Source organism: Macaca thibetana, chromosome 11 (assembly GCF_024542745.1).
Source record: "Macaca thibetana thibetana isolate TM-01 chromosome 11, ASM2454274v1, whole genome shotgun sequence".
NCBI lineage: Eukaryota > Metazoa > Chordata > Mammalia > Primates > Cercopithecidae > Macaca > Macaca thibetana.
Window position 1 is genome coordinate 47,561,292 of NC_065588.1, and position 18,092 is coordinate 47,579,383.

At 46.4% G+C, this 18,092-nt stretch overlaps 2 protein-coding genes across 6 annotated transcripts in view; one reads left to right on the forward strand and one right to left on the reverse strand.

The window, feature by feature from the left end:
• Positions 1–5,218, reverse strand: part of TFCP2 (transcription factor CP2) — an 82,057-nt gene extending 76,839 nt beyond the window's left edge. For all 5 annotated transcript variants that reach the window (XM_050748759.1, XM_050748757.1, XM_050748756.1 and 2 more), the window contains exon 1: positions 4,373–5,218. In XM_050748759.1, coding sequence (XP_050604716.1) covers positions 4,373–4,494 — 122 coding nt within the window. In that variant the 5' untranslated portion in view covers positions 4,495–5,218. The remainder of the gene's footprint in view (positions 1–4,372) is intronic.
• DAZAP2 (DAZ associated protein 2) overlaps positions 1–18,092 on the forward strand; it is a 426,196-nt gene that overhangs the window by 349,847 nt on the left and 58,257 nt on the right. The window lies entirely within an intron of this gene.

Here is an 18,092-nt window from a genome sequence, read left to right on the forward strand (position 1 = left end):
GCAAGAGTGGTTAAACATAAGGAAATCAATCAATGTGATACACCACATTATCATCTCAATAGACACAAAAAAGATATTTGAAAAAATTCAATACCCTTTTATGATTTAAAAAGAAAAACACTCAGCAAAAGCTCAAAGACACTATGCTAAGTGTATAAGTCAGTCACAAAAGGATAAATATATGATTCCACATATATGAGTTTCTTAGAGTAGTCAAATTCATAGAGACAGAAAATAGAATGAGAGGCTGGAGTGAGGGGAGATGGGAAGTTAGTGTTTAATAGGTACAGCATTTCACTTTGGGATGAAAAAATTCTAGAGACAGATCACAGTGATGGTTGTACAACAACGTGAATGTACTTAATTACACTAACCTGGACATTCTTAACGGGTTAAAATGATAGAATTTTATGTTTTGGGTATTTTACCACAATAAACACACACACACACACACATATTCACCAAACTAGGAATAGAAGGAAACGTCTTTAACACTAAAACGGCATTTATGAAAAACTCTGAATAGGGCATGGTGGCACATGCCTGTAGTCCCAGCTACTCAGAAGGCTGAGGCAGGACTGCTTGAGCCCCGGGAGTTCAAGGCTGCAGTGAGCCATGAACATGCCACTGCACTCCAGCCTGGGCAACAGAGTGAGACCTCATCTGAAAAAAAAAAAAAAAAAAAAAAAAAAAAGTTGGCTGGGCATGGTGGCTCACACCTGTAATCCCAGCACTTTGGGAGGCCAAGGTAGGTGGATACCTGAGATCAGGAGTCAGACCAGCCTGGCTAACATGGCGAAACCCTATCTCCACTAAAAATACAAAAATTAGCTGGGCTTGTTGGCATGCGCCTGTAGTCCCAGCTACTCGGAAGGCTGAGGCAGGAAAATCGCTTGAACCCGGGAGGCAGAGGTTGCAAGTGAGCTGAGATCGCGCCACTGAACTCCAGCCTGGCCAACAGAGCGAGACTCCATCTCAAAAAAAAAAAAAAAAGTCAAGAGAATAGTGACAAGTACCTAACACATGATAAAAAGGATGAAAAAAACAAAAAAGCCGGGCATAGGCCGGGCGCGGTGGCTCAAGCCTGTAATCCCAGCACTTTGGGAGGACGAGACGGGCGGATCACGAGGTCAGGAGATCGAGACCATCCTGGCTAACACCGTGAAACCCCGTCTCTACTAAAAATACAAAAAAAAAAACTAGCCGGGCGAGGTGGCGGGCGCCTGTAGTCCCAGCTACTCCGGAGGCTGAGGCAGGAGAATGGCGTAAACCCGGGAGGCGGAGCTTGCAGTGAGCTGAGATCCGGCCACTGCACTCCATCCCGGGCTACAGAGCAAGACTCCGTCTCAAAAAAAAAAAAAAAAAAAGCCGGGCATAGTGTTATGTGCCTGTAGTGTAAGCTACTCGGAACGCTGAAGTGGGAGGATCACTTGAGCCCGGGAGATAGAAGTTGCACTGAGCCGAGATGGTGCCACTGCACCCCAGCCTGGGTGACAGAACAGGACCCGTCTCAAAAAAAGAAAAGAAAAGAGTACTTAAAATGTTGGCACACTGTGCTCTTGAGAACTCAAAGTGATGTTTGAAAACTTACGCATTTGATTTTGATATTGAAAAAACCTAAATGTGTAAATATGCGAGCCATTCTAATGTCTATGAAAACCACACGGCATGATTTGTAAAGCGCTCTTAATTAAATGTAAGATGGCACAGTATCAAGAGCATACGGTATTGCACCTAGTAGATTAACAAATGTTTGATGATGTTATATTTAATTATTTCCAGCCTAACCTCTGGTAACCTAATGAAAATCAAACTTTTTGCTGTGAATATCTTTACACAGCAACAGCATAAAAAATTGTAAAATATTATGTCAGATGCTCATGTGTTAAGTTCAGGGTCAGGGCACTTACTTTCAGACCAAATTAACCTCTATTTTTACGCTCAGACTTATATAAACAAGGACAGTTTTGTAAAACCAAAGTTAAATTTCTCATGACTAAGAGGACTGCATGATAGAACATATAGAACTCAAGTTTCCCTGAAAATCACTAAAATATTTACATAAGGATAGTTTTTTTTCCAATTTTTCTTAATTTTTAAATTTTGTTTGTTTGTTTGTTTTTCTTAAGAGGTCTCGGCGGGGCGCGGTGGCTCAAGCCTGTAATCCCAGCACTTTGGGAGGCCGAGACGGGCGGATCACAAGGTCAGGAGATCGAGACCATCCTGGCTAACACGGTGAAACCCCGTCTCTACTAAAAAATACAAAAACTAGCCGGGCGAGGTGGCGGACGCCTGTAGTCCCAGCTACTCGGGAGGCTGAGGCAGGAGAATGGCGTGAACCCGGGAGGCGGAGCTTGCAGTGAGCTGAGATCCGGCCACTGCACTCCAGTCTGGGCGACACAGGGAGACTCTGTCTCAACAAAAAAAAAAAAAAAAAAAAAAAAAAAAAAGAGGTCTCACTCTGTCACCAGGCTGGAGTAGAGTGGTGCAACCACAACTCACTACAGACTCAAATTCCTGGGCTCAAGCAATCCTTCCACCTCAGTCTCCTGAGTAGCTGGGGCTACAGGAACATGCCACCAGGCCAGGGTAATTTATCTATTGATTTATTTGTGGAGAGCAGGTCTTGAACTCCTGGCTTCAAGAGATCCTCCAGTCTCTACCCCCTCAAAGTGCTGGGATTACAGGCATGATTATTATTTAGAATAACAGTCTTTATTATTCTAATTACAAGTAAAGATTCCTGAAGATGCTGAAGTATTAACTTCTCTCTTTTTTTTTTTTTGAGACAGAGTTTTGCTCTTGTTGTCCAAGCTGGAGTGCAATGGTGTGATCTCTGCTCACAGCAACCTCCCCCTCCCGGTTCAAGTGATTCTCCTGCCTCAGCCTCCCAAGTAGCTGGGATTACAGGCGTGCACCACCACACCCGGCTAATTTTTTGTATTTTTAGTGGAGACGCGGTTTCACCATGTTGGCCAGGTCTCAAGCTCCTGACCTTGTGATCTGCCCACCTCAGCCTCTCAAAGTGCTGGGATTACAGGTGTGAGCCACCATGCCCGGCCTGAAGTGGTAAATTCTAACTCATAATTTTACTTCAGTGAGGAAAGTCCACTTTGAATTAGCAGGAATAAAGGAACTTTACATAACTCTTAAAAGATCTCATTATCAGAATGAAAAATGCATCTACTTTCCCCCTAAAAAGCATCTTTCCCCTATGAACTTTTATAAACCCAATGAAAATGTTAAGTTCTAGTCTCTCGACTCACTTACTTAAAGTCTTATAATGCATTAGGAAACCCAATTATAGTCCATCTACCCCTAAGACGCAGCTGTTTCAACACTTCCATACAGGATTCTTGCACATCTATAAATGAAATAAACTATATTGGAGGAATAAACTAGCCAATGCATGCAGAAAGTTATATAGGCAGTAATGTTGCTTTCAAAGGAGTTTTTGTTTTGTTTTTCAAATGGAGTCTCACTTTGTTGCCCAGGCTGGAGTGCAATGGCACCATCTCTGCTGACTGCAACCTCCGCCTCCCGGGTTCTAATGATTCTCCTGCCTCAGCCTCCCGAGTGGCTAGGATTACAGGCCCGCAGCACCACACCCGGCTAATTTTTGTATTTTTAGTATAGACAGGGTTTCACTACATTGGCCACGATGGTCTCGAACTCTTAGGCCGAAGTGATCCACCCGTCTCAGCCTCCCGAAGTGCTAGGATTACAGGCGTGAGCCACCGAACCCGGCCGAAAGGAGATATATCATCTGTTATCAACAATTGGCTTGATACGTAAAGATCCAGAAGCATCGTAAGTTTTCTTCGTCACTTTTTCATTTCACAGCTTATGTTTTAAAAGTCAGAAATCCCAGAATTAAGTAAAGTCTTAAAGCAAGCTAGTGATAAGATATAACTGCACGGACTTCTTCATCAAGGACTTCCATATCTTTCCAACAAGAAACGAACGACTATTCATCATTAAGCACCAGCTCCCAATTTCCCAACTTCCTAGATAGCCTTCCTATGCTGTATGTAACCCCTTCTTCACATAACGTCAGACTTACCCCCACATACACCATCAGTCCCCAAGTCTCCAATGCACATGGGCACAAAAGCCTCTCAACATTCATCTGGTTGCTAATCAGGGACCACTCTTCCTTCTTCCACTGATCCTGCGCAGGCTTCATATAGCCTACAATCGCTTTTTCCATTTCTTCCACAACACTACTCAAAGCGACAAAGGAACAAGTCCCCTTTCCACAATCGTAGACAGTTTTTTAAAACTCTATACACCTCCTTCCCACTCAACCACTTTTCTTAGTCTCTATCCGCCTTTGTTATTCAGGTGTAGGGTCTGGGAAAATCTCACTCACCTCATGCTATAGGCACCAGCACCCAGTTCCTGGCCGATCCCGGACAGGCTAGCATCAAAGTCCTGCACCAACCCGGATTCAATCACTTCGTCGGCCAGAGGCAGCTTCAGAGCCCAGGCCATCCTGGCTCCTTCCTTGCCCCAGGAGACACTGTGTCTTGTACAAAGGCGCGGAGGGTAATTCTACCCAACAGGAGTAACACAGTAGAAAACTACAAATCAAGGTTTCCCACGGAGTGCCCACCAGCCACCCCCAAGCCCGACCAGCACTGCTCGTATAACTAATCTCCCGTATCCTTGGCTGCTAGTTCTTGGTTGCCCCAGGTTCCAAAATCCCCCCTGCTCAGGTCTCAGGAACGTGAGGACCCCTTTGCTCAACTACTGCAGACTTCCCAGAAGCAGCTCTGGACTCCCGCACTCCCACTCCTTAAGATACCCTCTTGAGAGTTCGTAGTGGTGGCTTGCTGCTTCCCAGACAGCAGCCGCAGGAAGCTAGCCCGGCGCTCCCACGCTGCTTTTGCACCTTTTCCCCCGCCCCTTTCTGCTGGAGGCCCCCTCCCTCCCAGGGCTCGCTCTCTCTTTCCCCTCCAGGCCTCGCTTCCGGTCAGTCCCACGATCACTTCCGGTCACCCCCTCTGAACCCCACGGCTTAAAACCAAATCCAGGTTTCCGCTGAGCCGACCCCTTGCTCTCTGTAGCCCCCCACGGCCTGGAAACATGGAAGGAGAAAGTCCAGCACAGGCGTGAAACCTGGACTCCCCAGGCCCTTCCACCGCCCGCCGCCCCAGCGCCAACCAATCATGGCGTCCTCTTTCTTCGCCTGCCCGGCGAACATGACGTCACGCTGTCGCTCGCCTATAAACAAGAGACCTCGTCAGTCTCGGCAGCGATGATAGGCGGGCTGCGCCTCGGCTCTGCCCCCGAGATTGGCTGGGCGATCACGGAAAGGACCCGGCGTGCAAGTGTCCGGGTTTAAACGTCTGTCCGTGTAGTTACCAGAGCTCTGGTATCCGCTACCCATCAAGTCATCACCCTGAACTGTGGAAGGAGCCCTTCTTCTAGCCTTATGAACCCACTCCACCCCTGGCGGACTCTTGACTACTTCCCAAACGCTCCTTACGTGCGCGCGCTTGCTCCTGCTCATCCTCCTGTCTCCTTAAACTCACCTCTTCCGAGGTCGAGACCCTGCATAAATCCCACTTCCCTCTATATTCATTTTATCTTAGGCGTCCTCTCTAATGCAATTGAACAGAAAAGCATGAGATCAGTAAAAATGTGGTTTTTAGGCCGGGCGAGGTGGCTCACGCCTGTAATTCCAGCACTTTGGGAGGCCGAGGTGGGCGGATCACCTGAGGTCGGGAGTTCAAGACCAGCCTGACCAACATGGAGAAACCCCGTCTCTACTAAAAATACAAAAATTGGCCGGGTGTGCTGGCGCGAGCCTGTAATCCCAGCTACTCAGGAGGCTGCGGCAGGAGAATCACTTGAACCCAGGAGACGGAGGTTACGGTGAGCCGAGATCGGGCCATTGCACTCCAGCCTGGGCAACAAGAGTGAAACTCCATCTCAAAAAAAGAAAAAAAAAAAAGAAAAAAAGAAAAGAAAAGCTGGGCGCGGTGGCTCACTCCTGTAATCCCAGCACTTTAGGAGGCCGAGACAGGCGGATCACGAGGTCAGGAGATGGAGAGCATCCTGGCTAATACGGTGAAACCCCGTCTCTACTAAAAATACAAAAAATTAGCCAGGCATGGTGACGGGCGCCTGTCGTCCCAGCTACTCGGGAGGCTGAGGTGGGAGAATGGCGTGAACCCGGGAGGTGGAGCTTGCGGTGAGCCGAGATCGCACCACTGCACTCCAGCCTGGGTGACAGAGCGAGACTCCGTCTCAAAAAAAAAAAAAAAATTGTGGTTTTTAAAAGGTGGTTGTGCTGGTATGGGGTGTTGGAATTTAAAAAGATCTGAAAATCAGAGTTTAGGCTGGCGTCTTCACTTATTAGTTTGGTGTCTTCAGAATAATTGCTTAATCTCACTGAGATTTAGCTTCCTCCTTTGTCAACGGGAGTAACTATATCTGCTCCACCTTCCTCCTTTGAGGATTGAGTAATAATGGCCATTGTTTATTTAGTATCAACTATTGCTAGGAATTTTATTACACTATGAGTAGTCCTCAAAGCAATCTTGGAATTAGAATGATAAAGCTAAGTATAATAACTCTTCTTTTATCAATAAGGAACCAAGGCTAAGCGCTTACATTGGCCAGAGCTAAATTGACATGCCAGATCCATGACATGGATTCAGAGCTGATTCCAAAGCCTGGCATTTTCCATTACAAGACATTGCCTTTATGTGAAAGTATTGGTTCATTGTTGTATTCCATTGCTGAATTTTTAAAAATCTGCCTTGACTTATACTTTTGTATATATCTGCTTCTCTCACTAGATTGATCTAAAGAACAAGGAATAGGTCTTTTTCAGGCTTGTGTTCTAAATATCTCCTACTATAGTTCCCGCATTCAATAGGACTTTTAAACATGTTTATTGAATTTAAAAAGGAATGAAAAAGGAATAAGAGAATCAAGAAAAAGAAAGAAGTTGACATGAAGTTGACAACATGTGCCGGTGTGGGGTGTTTCAGCCATAGGCATTTCTCTGAGGGCTCCGGGCTTAAACCTGCCGTCTTACCTTGGTAAGCCCTGGGATCCAAGTCTTGGCCCATTCTGGAGATATTCAGTATCTCTTCAAGCCATCTTTTCTTCCCATGAGCCAATTCTATCTCAAAATGTGTGACTGTGGGTAAAGGAATGGGTCCTGGGCTCATAGACCACAAGAGAGATGTCACATGGAGATCTGAGGGCTCAAAGTTTATGGCTGTTTTTTTTTTTTTTTTTTTTTTTTTTTGAGACAGTCTTGATCTCTTGCACAGGCTAGAGTGCAGTGGCACAATCTCGGCTCACTGCAACCTCCGCCTCCTAGGTTCAAGCAATTCTCCTGCCTCAGCCTCCCGAGTAGCTGGGATTACAGGTGTGTACCACACACCTGGCTAATTTTTGTATTTTTAGTAGCGACGGGGTTTCAGCATGTTGGCCAGGCTGGTCTCAAACTCCTGACCTCAAATGATCCACCTGGCTCAGCCTCCCGAAGTGCTGGGTTTAAAGGCCTGAGCCACCATGCCTGGTGGTCAAAATCCTTTGTAAACTAGCATTGTACTTGGGGTATTTTAAAATCTCTCTTAGATAGAGCCATGCCTTGTTTGACCAACAGCTCCACCTCTAGCTGTATAACCTCAGGCAAGTAATCTTACATCTCTGAACCTCAGTATTTTAATGCATAAATTAGTGAAAATAATACCTCCCCCTAAACTTGTTGTGAATATAAAATGAGGTACCAAAATGCCACTAAAATAGTAATGATTCAATAAATGTTAGCTGCAGTCTCCCACTAGTAGTACACTTCTGCTTCTCTATTAACACTGGGTTGATTTTGTTATCCTATTTTAATAACATTAATTTACATTGTATAGTATGTTATGGGCTTGGGATTTTTTTGTTTCTTTTAGAGACAGGGTATAGCTCTATCACCCAGACTGGAGTGCAGTGGCCTGATCAGAGCTCACTGTAACCTTAAACTCCTGGGCTCAAGCAATCCTCTTGCCTCTGCCTCCCAAGTAGCTGGGACTACAGGTGCATACCACCATGCCCTTTGAGAGGGAGTCTCACTCTATCACCAGGCTGTAGTGTGGTGGTGGAGTCTCGGCTCACTGCAACCTCTGCCTCCTAGGTTCAAGTGATTCTCATGCCTCAGCCTCCCAAGTAGCTGGGACTACAGGCATGTGCCACCACGCCCAGCTAATTTTTGTATTTTTAGTAGAGACGGGGTTTTACCATGTTGGCCAGGATGGTCTCCATCTCTTGACCTAGTGATCTGCCCACCTTGGCCTCCCAAAGTACTGGGATTACAGGCGTGAGCCACTGCGCCCAGGCATGTTTTCTTTTCTTTAGTTTTGGTTTTGGTTTTGAGACTGGGTCTCACTCTGTTGCCCAGGCTGGAATGCAGTGGCATGATCACAGCTCATTGCAGCTTCCACCTCCCAGGCTCAAGCAATTCTCCCACCTAAGCCTTCCGAGTAGCTGGGACTAAAGGCATACACCACCACACCAGTTAATTTTTTATTTTTAGTAGAAATGGGATCTTACTATGTTGCCCAAGCGACTGTCAAACTCCTGGGCTTAAGCGATCCTCCCACCTCAGCCCCCCAAAGTACTGGGATTACAGGCATGAGCCAAGGTACCCAGTCTGTTATGGTTTTAATAGCATTTTATTATTTATTTATTTATTTATTTTTGAGACGGAGTCTCCCTCTGTTGCCCAGGCTGTGGTACAGTGGTGCGATCTCTGCTCACTGCAACCTCCACCTCCCGGGTTCAAGCAATTTTCCTGCCTCAACCTCCCAAGTAGCTGGGACTACAGGCACACGCCATCATGGCTGGCTAATTTTTGTATTTTTAGTTGAGATGGGGTTTCACCATGTTAGCCAGACTGGTCTTGAACTCCTGACCTCATGTGATCTGCCTGCCTCGGCCTCTCAAAGTGCTGAGATTACAGGTATGAACCACCGTGTCTGGCCTCAGTAGCACTTTAAAATACATTGTCTTGGCCTGGCACCATGGCTCATACCTGTAATCCCAGCACTTTGGGAGGCTGAGGCAGGAGGATCACTTGAGCCCAGGAGTTCAAGATCAGCCTGGGCAATAGAGTGAGACCCCTTCTCTACAAGAAATTTTAAAATTAGGCATAGTGGTGTGCACCTGTAGACCCAGCTACTCAGGAGGCTGAGGTGGGAGGATGGTTTGAGCCCAGGCATTCGAGGCTACAGTGAGCCATGATTGGGCTGTTGCACCCAGCCTGGACAACAGAGCAAGACACTGTCTCTATTAAAAATAAATAAATCAAATACATCATATCATTTAATCTTCACAGAAGTTTTTGGTTTGTTTTTCAATATGAGGAAACTGAGACTCAGGGCAGAGTGGTCAGGATCAAGCAGAACTCTCTTTTTTTTTTTTTTTTTTTTTTGAGACAGAGTCTCGCTCTGTCACCCAGGCTGGAGTGCAGTGGCTGGATCTCAGCTCACTGCGGGCTCCGCCTCCCGGGTTTACGCCATTCTCCTGCCTCAGCCTCCCGAGTAGCTGGGACTACAGGCGCCAGCCACCTCGCCCGGCTAGTTTTTTGTATTTTTAGTAGAGACGGGGTTTCACCGTGTTAGCCAGGATGGTCTCGATCTCCTGACCTCGTGATCCGCCCGTCTCGGCCTCCCAAAGTGCTGGGATTACAGGCTTGAGCCACCGCGCCTGGCCTGAACTCTTTAAAAATTGTCCTGAAAATTATTTTGTGACTCAGCAACTCCTTTCTTTTTTTTTTTTTTTTTTTTTGAGACGGAGTCTCGCTCTGTCGCCCAGGCTGGAGTGCAGTGGCCGGATCTCAGCTCACTGCAAGCTCCGCCTCCCGGGTTCACGCCATTCTCCTGCCTCAGCCTCCCGAGTAGCTGGGACTACAGGCGCCCGCCACCTCACCAGGCTAGTTTTCTGTATTTTTTAGTAGAGACGGGGTTTCACCATGTTAGCCAGGATGGTCTCGAGCTCCTGACCTTGTGATCCGCCCGTCTCGGCCTCCCAAAGTGCTGGGATTACAGGCTTGAGCCACCGCGCCCGGCACAGCAACTCCTTTCTACATATATACCCTAGAGAAACTCTTCTACATACATACCAGGAGACTTGTATGAGAATGTTCATGGCAGCACTGTTTATGGTAACAAAATGGAATACAACAATTCTCCACCAGCGAAAGAACAGATACATTGGACTGGAATATAATATTATTGAGCAGTGAAAATGAATAAAGCTATACTAAACTGCATGAATAAATCAATCCTAGAATTGAGGGGGAAATGCAGAAGTCCTCATACTGTGTAATATCACCTTATAAAGCTCAAAAGTCAGCAAAATTAAGCAATTATAATTTAGGAAAGTATATAGTTGACCTTTCAACAACACAGGTTTGAACTGCACGGGTCTACTTATTTGTGAGTTTTCTTTTTTTTTTTTTAATTTTTCCTTTTTTGTTGTTTCTTGGTGTCTTCTAATATTCATGGATTGTCTTCCACCTCTGACACTTTTTTTTTTTTTTTTTTTTTTTTTGAGACAGAGTCATGCTCTGCCGCCCAGGCTGGAGTGCAGTGACCAGATCTCAGCTCACTGCAAGCTCCGCCTCCCGGGTTCACGCCATTCTCCCGCCTCAGCCTCCCAAGTAGCTGGGACTACAGGCGCCCGCCACTTCGCCCGGCTAGTTTTTTGTATTTTTTAGTAGAGACGGGGTTTCACCGTGTTAGCCAGGATGGTCTCGATCTCCTGACCTTGTGATCCGCCCGTCTCGGCCTCCCAAAGTGCTGGGATTACAGGCTTGAGCCACCGCGCCCGGCCCACCTCTGACACTTCTGAGCCATCAAGACCAACCCCTCCTCTTCCTCCTCCTCCTCAGCTTACTCAATGTGAAGATGAGGAGGAAAGACCTTTATGATGATCCATTTCCATTTAATGAATAGTAAATATATTTTCTCTTCCTTGTGATTTTTAAAATATTTTCTTTTCTCTAGCTTACTTTATTATAAGAATACAATATATAATACATAAAATATAAAATATATGTCCATTGACTGTGTTATCAGTAAGGTTTCGGCTCAACAGTAGGCTGTTAGTAATTAAGTTTTAGGTGAATCAGAAGTTACACTTGAATCTTCAACCATGTGGGGATCACCCTCACATTGTTTAACGGTCAACTTTACATATAGTCCTTTCAAAAGGAATGAAATAAATACAATTCTAGTGATGGCCTCATCTAAGGAGAGGCAGGGGAATAGGTGAGGGAAGGAACTAGAAAATAGCTTCAGCGTGGCCGGGCACGGTGGCTCATACCTGTAATCCCAGCACTTTGAGAGGCTAAGGTGGGCAGATCGCATGAGGTCAGGAGTTCGAGACCAGCCTGACCAACATGGAGAAACCCAGTCTCTACTAAAAATACAAAACTTAGCTGGGCATGGTGGTGCACACCTGTAATTCCAGCTACTCAGGAGGCTGAGGCAGGAGAATGGCGGGAACCCGGGAGGCGGAGCTTGCAGTGAGCCGAGATCGCGCCACTACACTCCAGCCTGGGCAACAGCGTGAGACTCCGTCTCAAAAAAAAAAAAAAAAGAAAAGAAAATAGCTTCAGGTTGGGCGTGGTGACTCACGCCTATAATCCCAGCACCTGAGGAGGGCAGATCACCTGAGGTCGGGAGTCTGAGACTAGCCTGACCAACATGGAGAAACCCCGTCTCTATTAAAAATACAAAAGTAGCCAGGTATGGTGGTGCATAGCTGTAATCTCAGCTACTCGGGAGGCTGAGGCAGGAGAATCACTTAAACCCAGGAGACAGAAGTTGCAGTGAGCCGAGATCACGCCATCGCACTTCTGCCTGGGCACCAAGAGCAAAACTCCATCTCAAAAAAAAGAGAGAAAAAAAAAAGGAAAAAAGAAAGAAGATAGCTTCAACCATTCTTAATAGTTTACATAAGTGGAGTAGTGGGAGCATGAGTGATTGTTTCATCATTATGCTTCATAAATTACCAAAAAATTGTACTCTTGAATAAGTAACAAATATATATAAATTAGTAGCTGGTTCCTGATTCGCTTAGCTGGGATTTGCCTATAGTGATGCGTCCCTGCCGATGGAAACTGCACACATACAGAGCAAAAAATAATAGCTAATATGGCTGGGTGTGGTGGCTCACGCCTCTACTCCCACCACTCTGGGAGGCTGAGGCAGGTGGATTGCTTGAGCTGAGGAGTTCAAGACCAACCTGGGCAACATGGCAAACCCCATCTCTACAAAAAAATTAGCTGACTGTGGTGGTGTGCCCCCGTAGTCCCAGTTACTGGGGAGGCTGAGGCAAGAGGATCCATTGAGCCTAGAAGGTAGAGGATGCAGTGAGTCAAAATCACATCACTGCACTCCAGCCGGAGCAATAGAGCAAGACCCTGTTTCAAAAAATAAATAAATAAATAAATAAAAACTAATAATAATGATAGGCTCATATTTACTGAGCTCTTCCTAAGTGCCAGGGCCTGCCTAGGTGCATTAGGTTTATTATCTCATTTCATCTTCACTCACCCCTATAAGAAAGGTATCCGTATTCGATTAGTTTCATAAATAAGGAAACTGAGGCTTAGAAAAATTAAATGGCTTGTCCATGGTCACCCAGCATGAGAGTGGTAACCCCACAGTCTAGGCATCTAACCTTCATGCTACACTCTCTCTGTGAGTGGTTATAACTTTAAAAAGGGCCGGGCACGATGGCTCATGCCTGTAATCCCAGCACTTTGGGAGACCGAAGTGGGTGGATCACCTGAGGTCAGGAGTTTGAGACTGGCCTGGCCAAAATGGCAAAACCCCATCTCTACTAAAAATACAAAAATTAGTCGTGTGTGGTGGTGGGCGCCTGTAGTCCCAGCTACTTGGGAGGCTGAGGCAGGAGAACTGCTTGAACCTGGGAGGTGGAGGTTTCAGTGAACGGAGATGACGCCACTGCACTCCAGCCTGGGCCATAGAGTGAGGCTCCATCTCAAAAATAAATAAATAAATAGCCAGGTGTGGTGGCTCACAACTGTAAGCACTCTGGGAGGCCAAGGTGGGTGGATCACTTGAGGTCAGGAGTTCGAGACCAGCCTGGCCAACATGGTGAAACCCCGTCTTTACTTAAAATAGAAAAATTAGCCGGGCGTGGTGGCTCATGCCTGTAATCCCTGCTACTTGGGAGGCTGAGGCAGGAGAATCGCTTGACCCCAGGAGGCGGAGGCTGCAGTGAGCCAAGATCGTGTCATTGCACTACAGCCTGGGCGACAAGAGCAAAACTCCATCTCAAAAAAATAAGAATAATAAATAAATAAATAAACTTTAAAAAGATCTGCTTCACCGGGCGCAGTGGCTAACGCCTGTAATCCCAGCATTTTGGGAGGCCGAGGTGGGTGGATCACCTGAGGTCAGGAGTTCAAGACCAGCATGGCCAACATGGTGAAACCCCATGTCTACTAAAACTACAAAAATTAGCCAGGCATGGTGGCAGGTGCCTGTAATCCCAGCTACTCGGTAGGCTAAGGCAGGAGAATCCCTTGAACCCGGGAGGCGGAGGTTGAAGTGGGCCGAGATCACGCCATTGCACCCCAGCCTAGGCGACAGAGTGAGACTCCATCTTAAAAAAAAAAAAAAAAAAAATATATATATATATATGTGTATATATATATATATATATCTGCTTCTTACCTATTCTTCCTTTCAGAGATGAATTTTGAAACTTGTGGAGGTGAGAATATTGAATTTTTAGAACATTGTGCCCACGAAGGAATATTGGATGAAGCATGTTTTCTCATCCACAGAAGAATAGTTCAAAGGGAATGGACTTTTAGAAAAACAAGGAGTAATCATATTAGATGTTTGGAAGAGATGACTGTGCCACATCCAGGAATATCAGGGAGCCCTATGCCCTGGAAAATATTTAGGAAAAGACAGACATGTACTTTTTGGAAGTGTTTGAGAATAAGTTTAATATCTGAACCAAAATAAACACTTCACAAAGGTCCTCCTTGCCACTTATTAATTCTAAAACCCACTGAGGTGAAATGAGAGGAGACTCCTAAGCCTCAGCCCCTCCCAAATGGAGTGCAGGTCAGCCTGGAGAATTATGCTGTTGACCCCAGTTCCCCCTTGGGAAAGAAGTCTTTACACACTGTTTACCCCTAGAATTCTGCGACTGGGAAAGTGGACTTTTCCCATACTCTCCCCTCCCCAACATAACTAAGAGTGAAATTGGAATGCCAAGATGGGAGAGATTCCAGGAGCAGCCAAGAAGGCTCTGCCTCCAAGAAAAGACCACTAGATGTTCCCTTAGAAATCCAGCAACACTGGGCTGGGCAAGGTGTTTCACGCCTGTAATCCCAGCACTTTGGGAGGCAGAGGCAGGTGGATCACCTGAGGTCAAGAGTTCGAGACCAGCCAGGTCAACATGGTGAAACCACATCTCTACTAAAAATACAAAAATTAGCTGGGCCTGGTGGCATGCATCTGTAATCCCAGCTACTTGGGAGGCTGAGAGAGGAGAATCTCTTGAACCTGGGAGGTGGAGGTTGCAATGAGCCAAGACTGCCATTGCACTCCAGCCTGGGCAACAAGAGCCAAACTCCTTTTCAAAGGAGAAGAAAGAAATCCAGCAACACCTATCAAAAGATCAAATTTTTGTACCCATAAATTCATCCCGCAATAAAAATCTGCCTTCTATGACACACAATAAATCAGAGTACCTGTGGCACGGAGCTCCAAATTCAGTGTTCTGGACTGTTGAAGTTAAGGCTCATCATGGAGGGTTCACTTCTCAAGATTGGATCCTAAAACTGGATACCATCAAGATGGGACATAGCAGGGTCTACCCTGGTAGGTGGAAACATGTGGAAACTCTACCTAAAAGCTCAGTCTGGGTGCAGTGGTTCATGCCTGTATTGCCAGCACTTTGGGAGGCCGAGGCAGACAGATCTCGAGGTCAGGAATTTGAGACCAGCCTGGCCAACATAGCGAAACCCCATCTCTACTAAAAATACCAAAAATTAGCTGGGTGTGGTGGCAGGCACCTGTAATCCCAGCTACTTGGGAGGTTGAGGCAGGAGAATCATTTGAACCTGAGAGGCAGAGGTTATAGTGAGCCAAGATTGCACCACTGCACTCCAGCCTGAGTGACAGTGTGAGACTCTGTCTCAAAAAAAAAAAATCAGAACATACAAACACACAGCAACCTCAAGGTCCCACCCACCTCTCAGAGCCTGTATGGGGTAAAGTTAAGCACAAAAGCTTTACAGACAGCCTACCTGGGTTCAAATCCTAGTTTTGCTGTTCACAAAGCAGCCCTGAGTATATTCCTCATGCTCCATGTACCTCAATTCCCTGTCTGCAAAGTGGATATAATATTTCTTACTTTATAGAATTATTGTGAGAATTAACTGAGGCCGGGCGCGGTGGCTCAAGCCTGTAATCCCAGCACTTTGGGAGGCCGAGGCGGGCGGATCACGAGGTCAGGAGATCGAGACCATCCTGGCTAACATGGTGAAACCCCGTCTCTACTAAAAATACAAAAAATCAGCCAGGTGTGGTAGCGGACGCCTGTAGTCCCAGCTACTCGGGAGGCTGAGGCAGGAGAATGGCGTGAGCCCAGGAGGCGGAGCTTGCAGTAGGCCGAGATGGTGCCACTGCACTCCAGCCTGGGTGACAGAGCAAAGACTCCGTCTCAAAAAAAAAAAAAAAAAAAAAGAGAATTAACTGAGATGGTGCATGTTAAGTGCTTACAAGTCTAAACTGCTCTCACCAGTTTAGATTAGGTAGCCCAGACCTCATCAATACCAGCAGAGTGTCAGGGGAGAGGGACCTGAGAGGGAGATGTCATGAACCCTGCATTTTGACTAGTGATCAGTAAAGGTTAGCTATTATTGTTATTGGCAAGGAGGGCACCCTAGCAGCTGTCTTGCCTATCTCTTAAGACAAATCAGTTCTCTCAGAGGCTTGAGGGTTTGCATTCCCTGGGTCAGTACCCATTCATCCCCTAGCCTTCCCTTTTCACTCAAGTACTCAAGTCAGTCAATGTCATTGGGTTCCCCGGTTAATCAGTGAACATTTTCTTCCAGGTACAGGAGGAAACCATTTCCCAGGCAGGCTTTTTTGGGGACTGACCATCTGGCTTTAACTCTTCACCTCTTCCTGCCACCAACCTGTGAGGCCTAGTGTGGCTTCTCTGAAGGACCCTGCAGTTGAAAGGAAAGGAAATCAGAAGTTTTCACAGCCCCACCGTTCCACCTCAGGCTCTTCTCCTCTCTTCTCTAGTCCAGAAACCAGCCCATATCCATAAAACATCAGTTCTCCTGTCAGAGTCATCCACAACACAATAGACTTCCCAGGCCTGGGAATAAAGACTGCAGTCCCTTCATCCTCTAAAGCCTTCCTGGGCCAACGGCCAAGAGCCACCCTCAACTGGTCTGAGCCAGAGCTATCAGCTCCAACTGACTTTCCTGGTGGGAGCTGCTGGGAGCTGTCTTTCTCAGGTCACAGCCAGCTGCTGCCCAGATTCTATTCACTCTCACATTTCACACACCAAACCCAGCATAGCTAAGCTGAATCTCATAGTCCTGCTTTCTCCCAGGAACCTGAAATCAGGGACTCAGCTGTCATTATTTCCATGAAGGAGAGTGTATGAAATGCATTCAGTCAATCATCTGCCACTTATCAAGCACCTACTCTATGCCCCTAGCCTGTGTAATGAGGAGTCACAGCCCAGTGTGAATAGCTAATATCTACATAAGATATATGTAATATCTATGTAAGATCTATGCAAAAGGTAAGTGCTGGCTTCTGTCTGAATTTTTGCCCTGTTATTTCAGAGTACTGTAAAGCTCCTCTGATCCCTAAGCTTTGCATCAGAGGCTTAGACATTCATTATCTCCCTGGGTAGGGGTGGAGAGGTGGGGCATGGTCCAGAATCCAGCACAGTGCCCGCTCAGGAATGTTGGTTTGGTAGAATCAAAGGTGATGTCTTGCTTGCTCTCACCAGTTTATTTTATTTTTACTTATTTGTTTTTATTTTTATTTATTTGTTTTTGAGACAGAGACTCTGTCATCCAGGCTGGAGTGCAGTGGCTCAATCTCGGCTCGCTATAGCCTCTGCCTCTCAGGCTCAATCGCTTCTCATGCCTCAGCTACCCAAGTAGCTGGGATTACAGGCGTGTGCCCCCACGCCTGGTCAATTTTTGTATTTTTAGTAGAGATGGGGTTTCACCATGTTGGCCAGGCTGGTCTCAAACTCCTGACCTCAGGTGAACTGCCCGCCTTGGCCTCCCAAAGTGCTGGGCTTACAGGCGTGAGCCACCGCGCCTGGCTGCTCTCACCAGTTTAGATTAGGTAGCCCAGACCTCATCAATACCAGCTAAGTGTCAGGGGAGAGGGAACTGAGACGGAGATGTCATGAACCCTGCCCCTAGGAGGTAGACAAGCCAAGAGAGACTCTAACGACAGGTGTGCTCTCAGTTCTAAGCTCAGGTGACAGTCCTGGGGAATAATACAAAGTCTTGCTTACCATATAGTCACCTTTTTATAAAGTATAAGTCAAACTAACTATTAATGTTCTGGCTTCCTATCCTGATAAGTATACCTTTATAGTGACTTGGGAGACCAGGTTTGGATTTAGAACTCCTGGAAGTCCCATGCTAGAATGTGCCCCAGTTCTGGCCCTCAGCCCATTGGCTGCCTTCTCTTCCCTCTCCCCATCTTGCACTGCAAAGAACCCGACGTACATGTGTAGACACCCTAGTCTACACATCCAAGCTCTGTCACCCCACTGTCTGGCAAACAGCTGCCCTTTGGCCACGGCTGGGCTGAATGTTTGTGTTTCCCAAAAATTCCTATATTGAAACTTAATCCCCAATGTGATAGTATAGTTGTCCTTCCATATCTGTCGGGGATTGGTTTCAGGATGCCTGAGGATACTGAAATCCACAGGTGCTCAAGTCTCTCATATAAAATGGTATACTCCAGCCTGGGCAACATAGTGAGACCCCATCTCTAAAAATAAAAATAAAAAAATTAGCCAGGTGTGGTGGCACA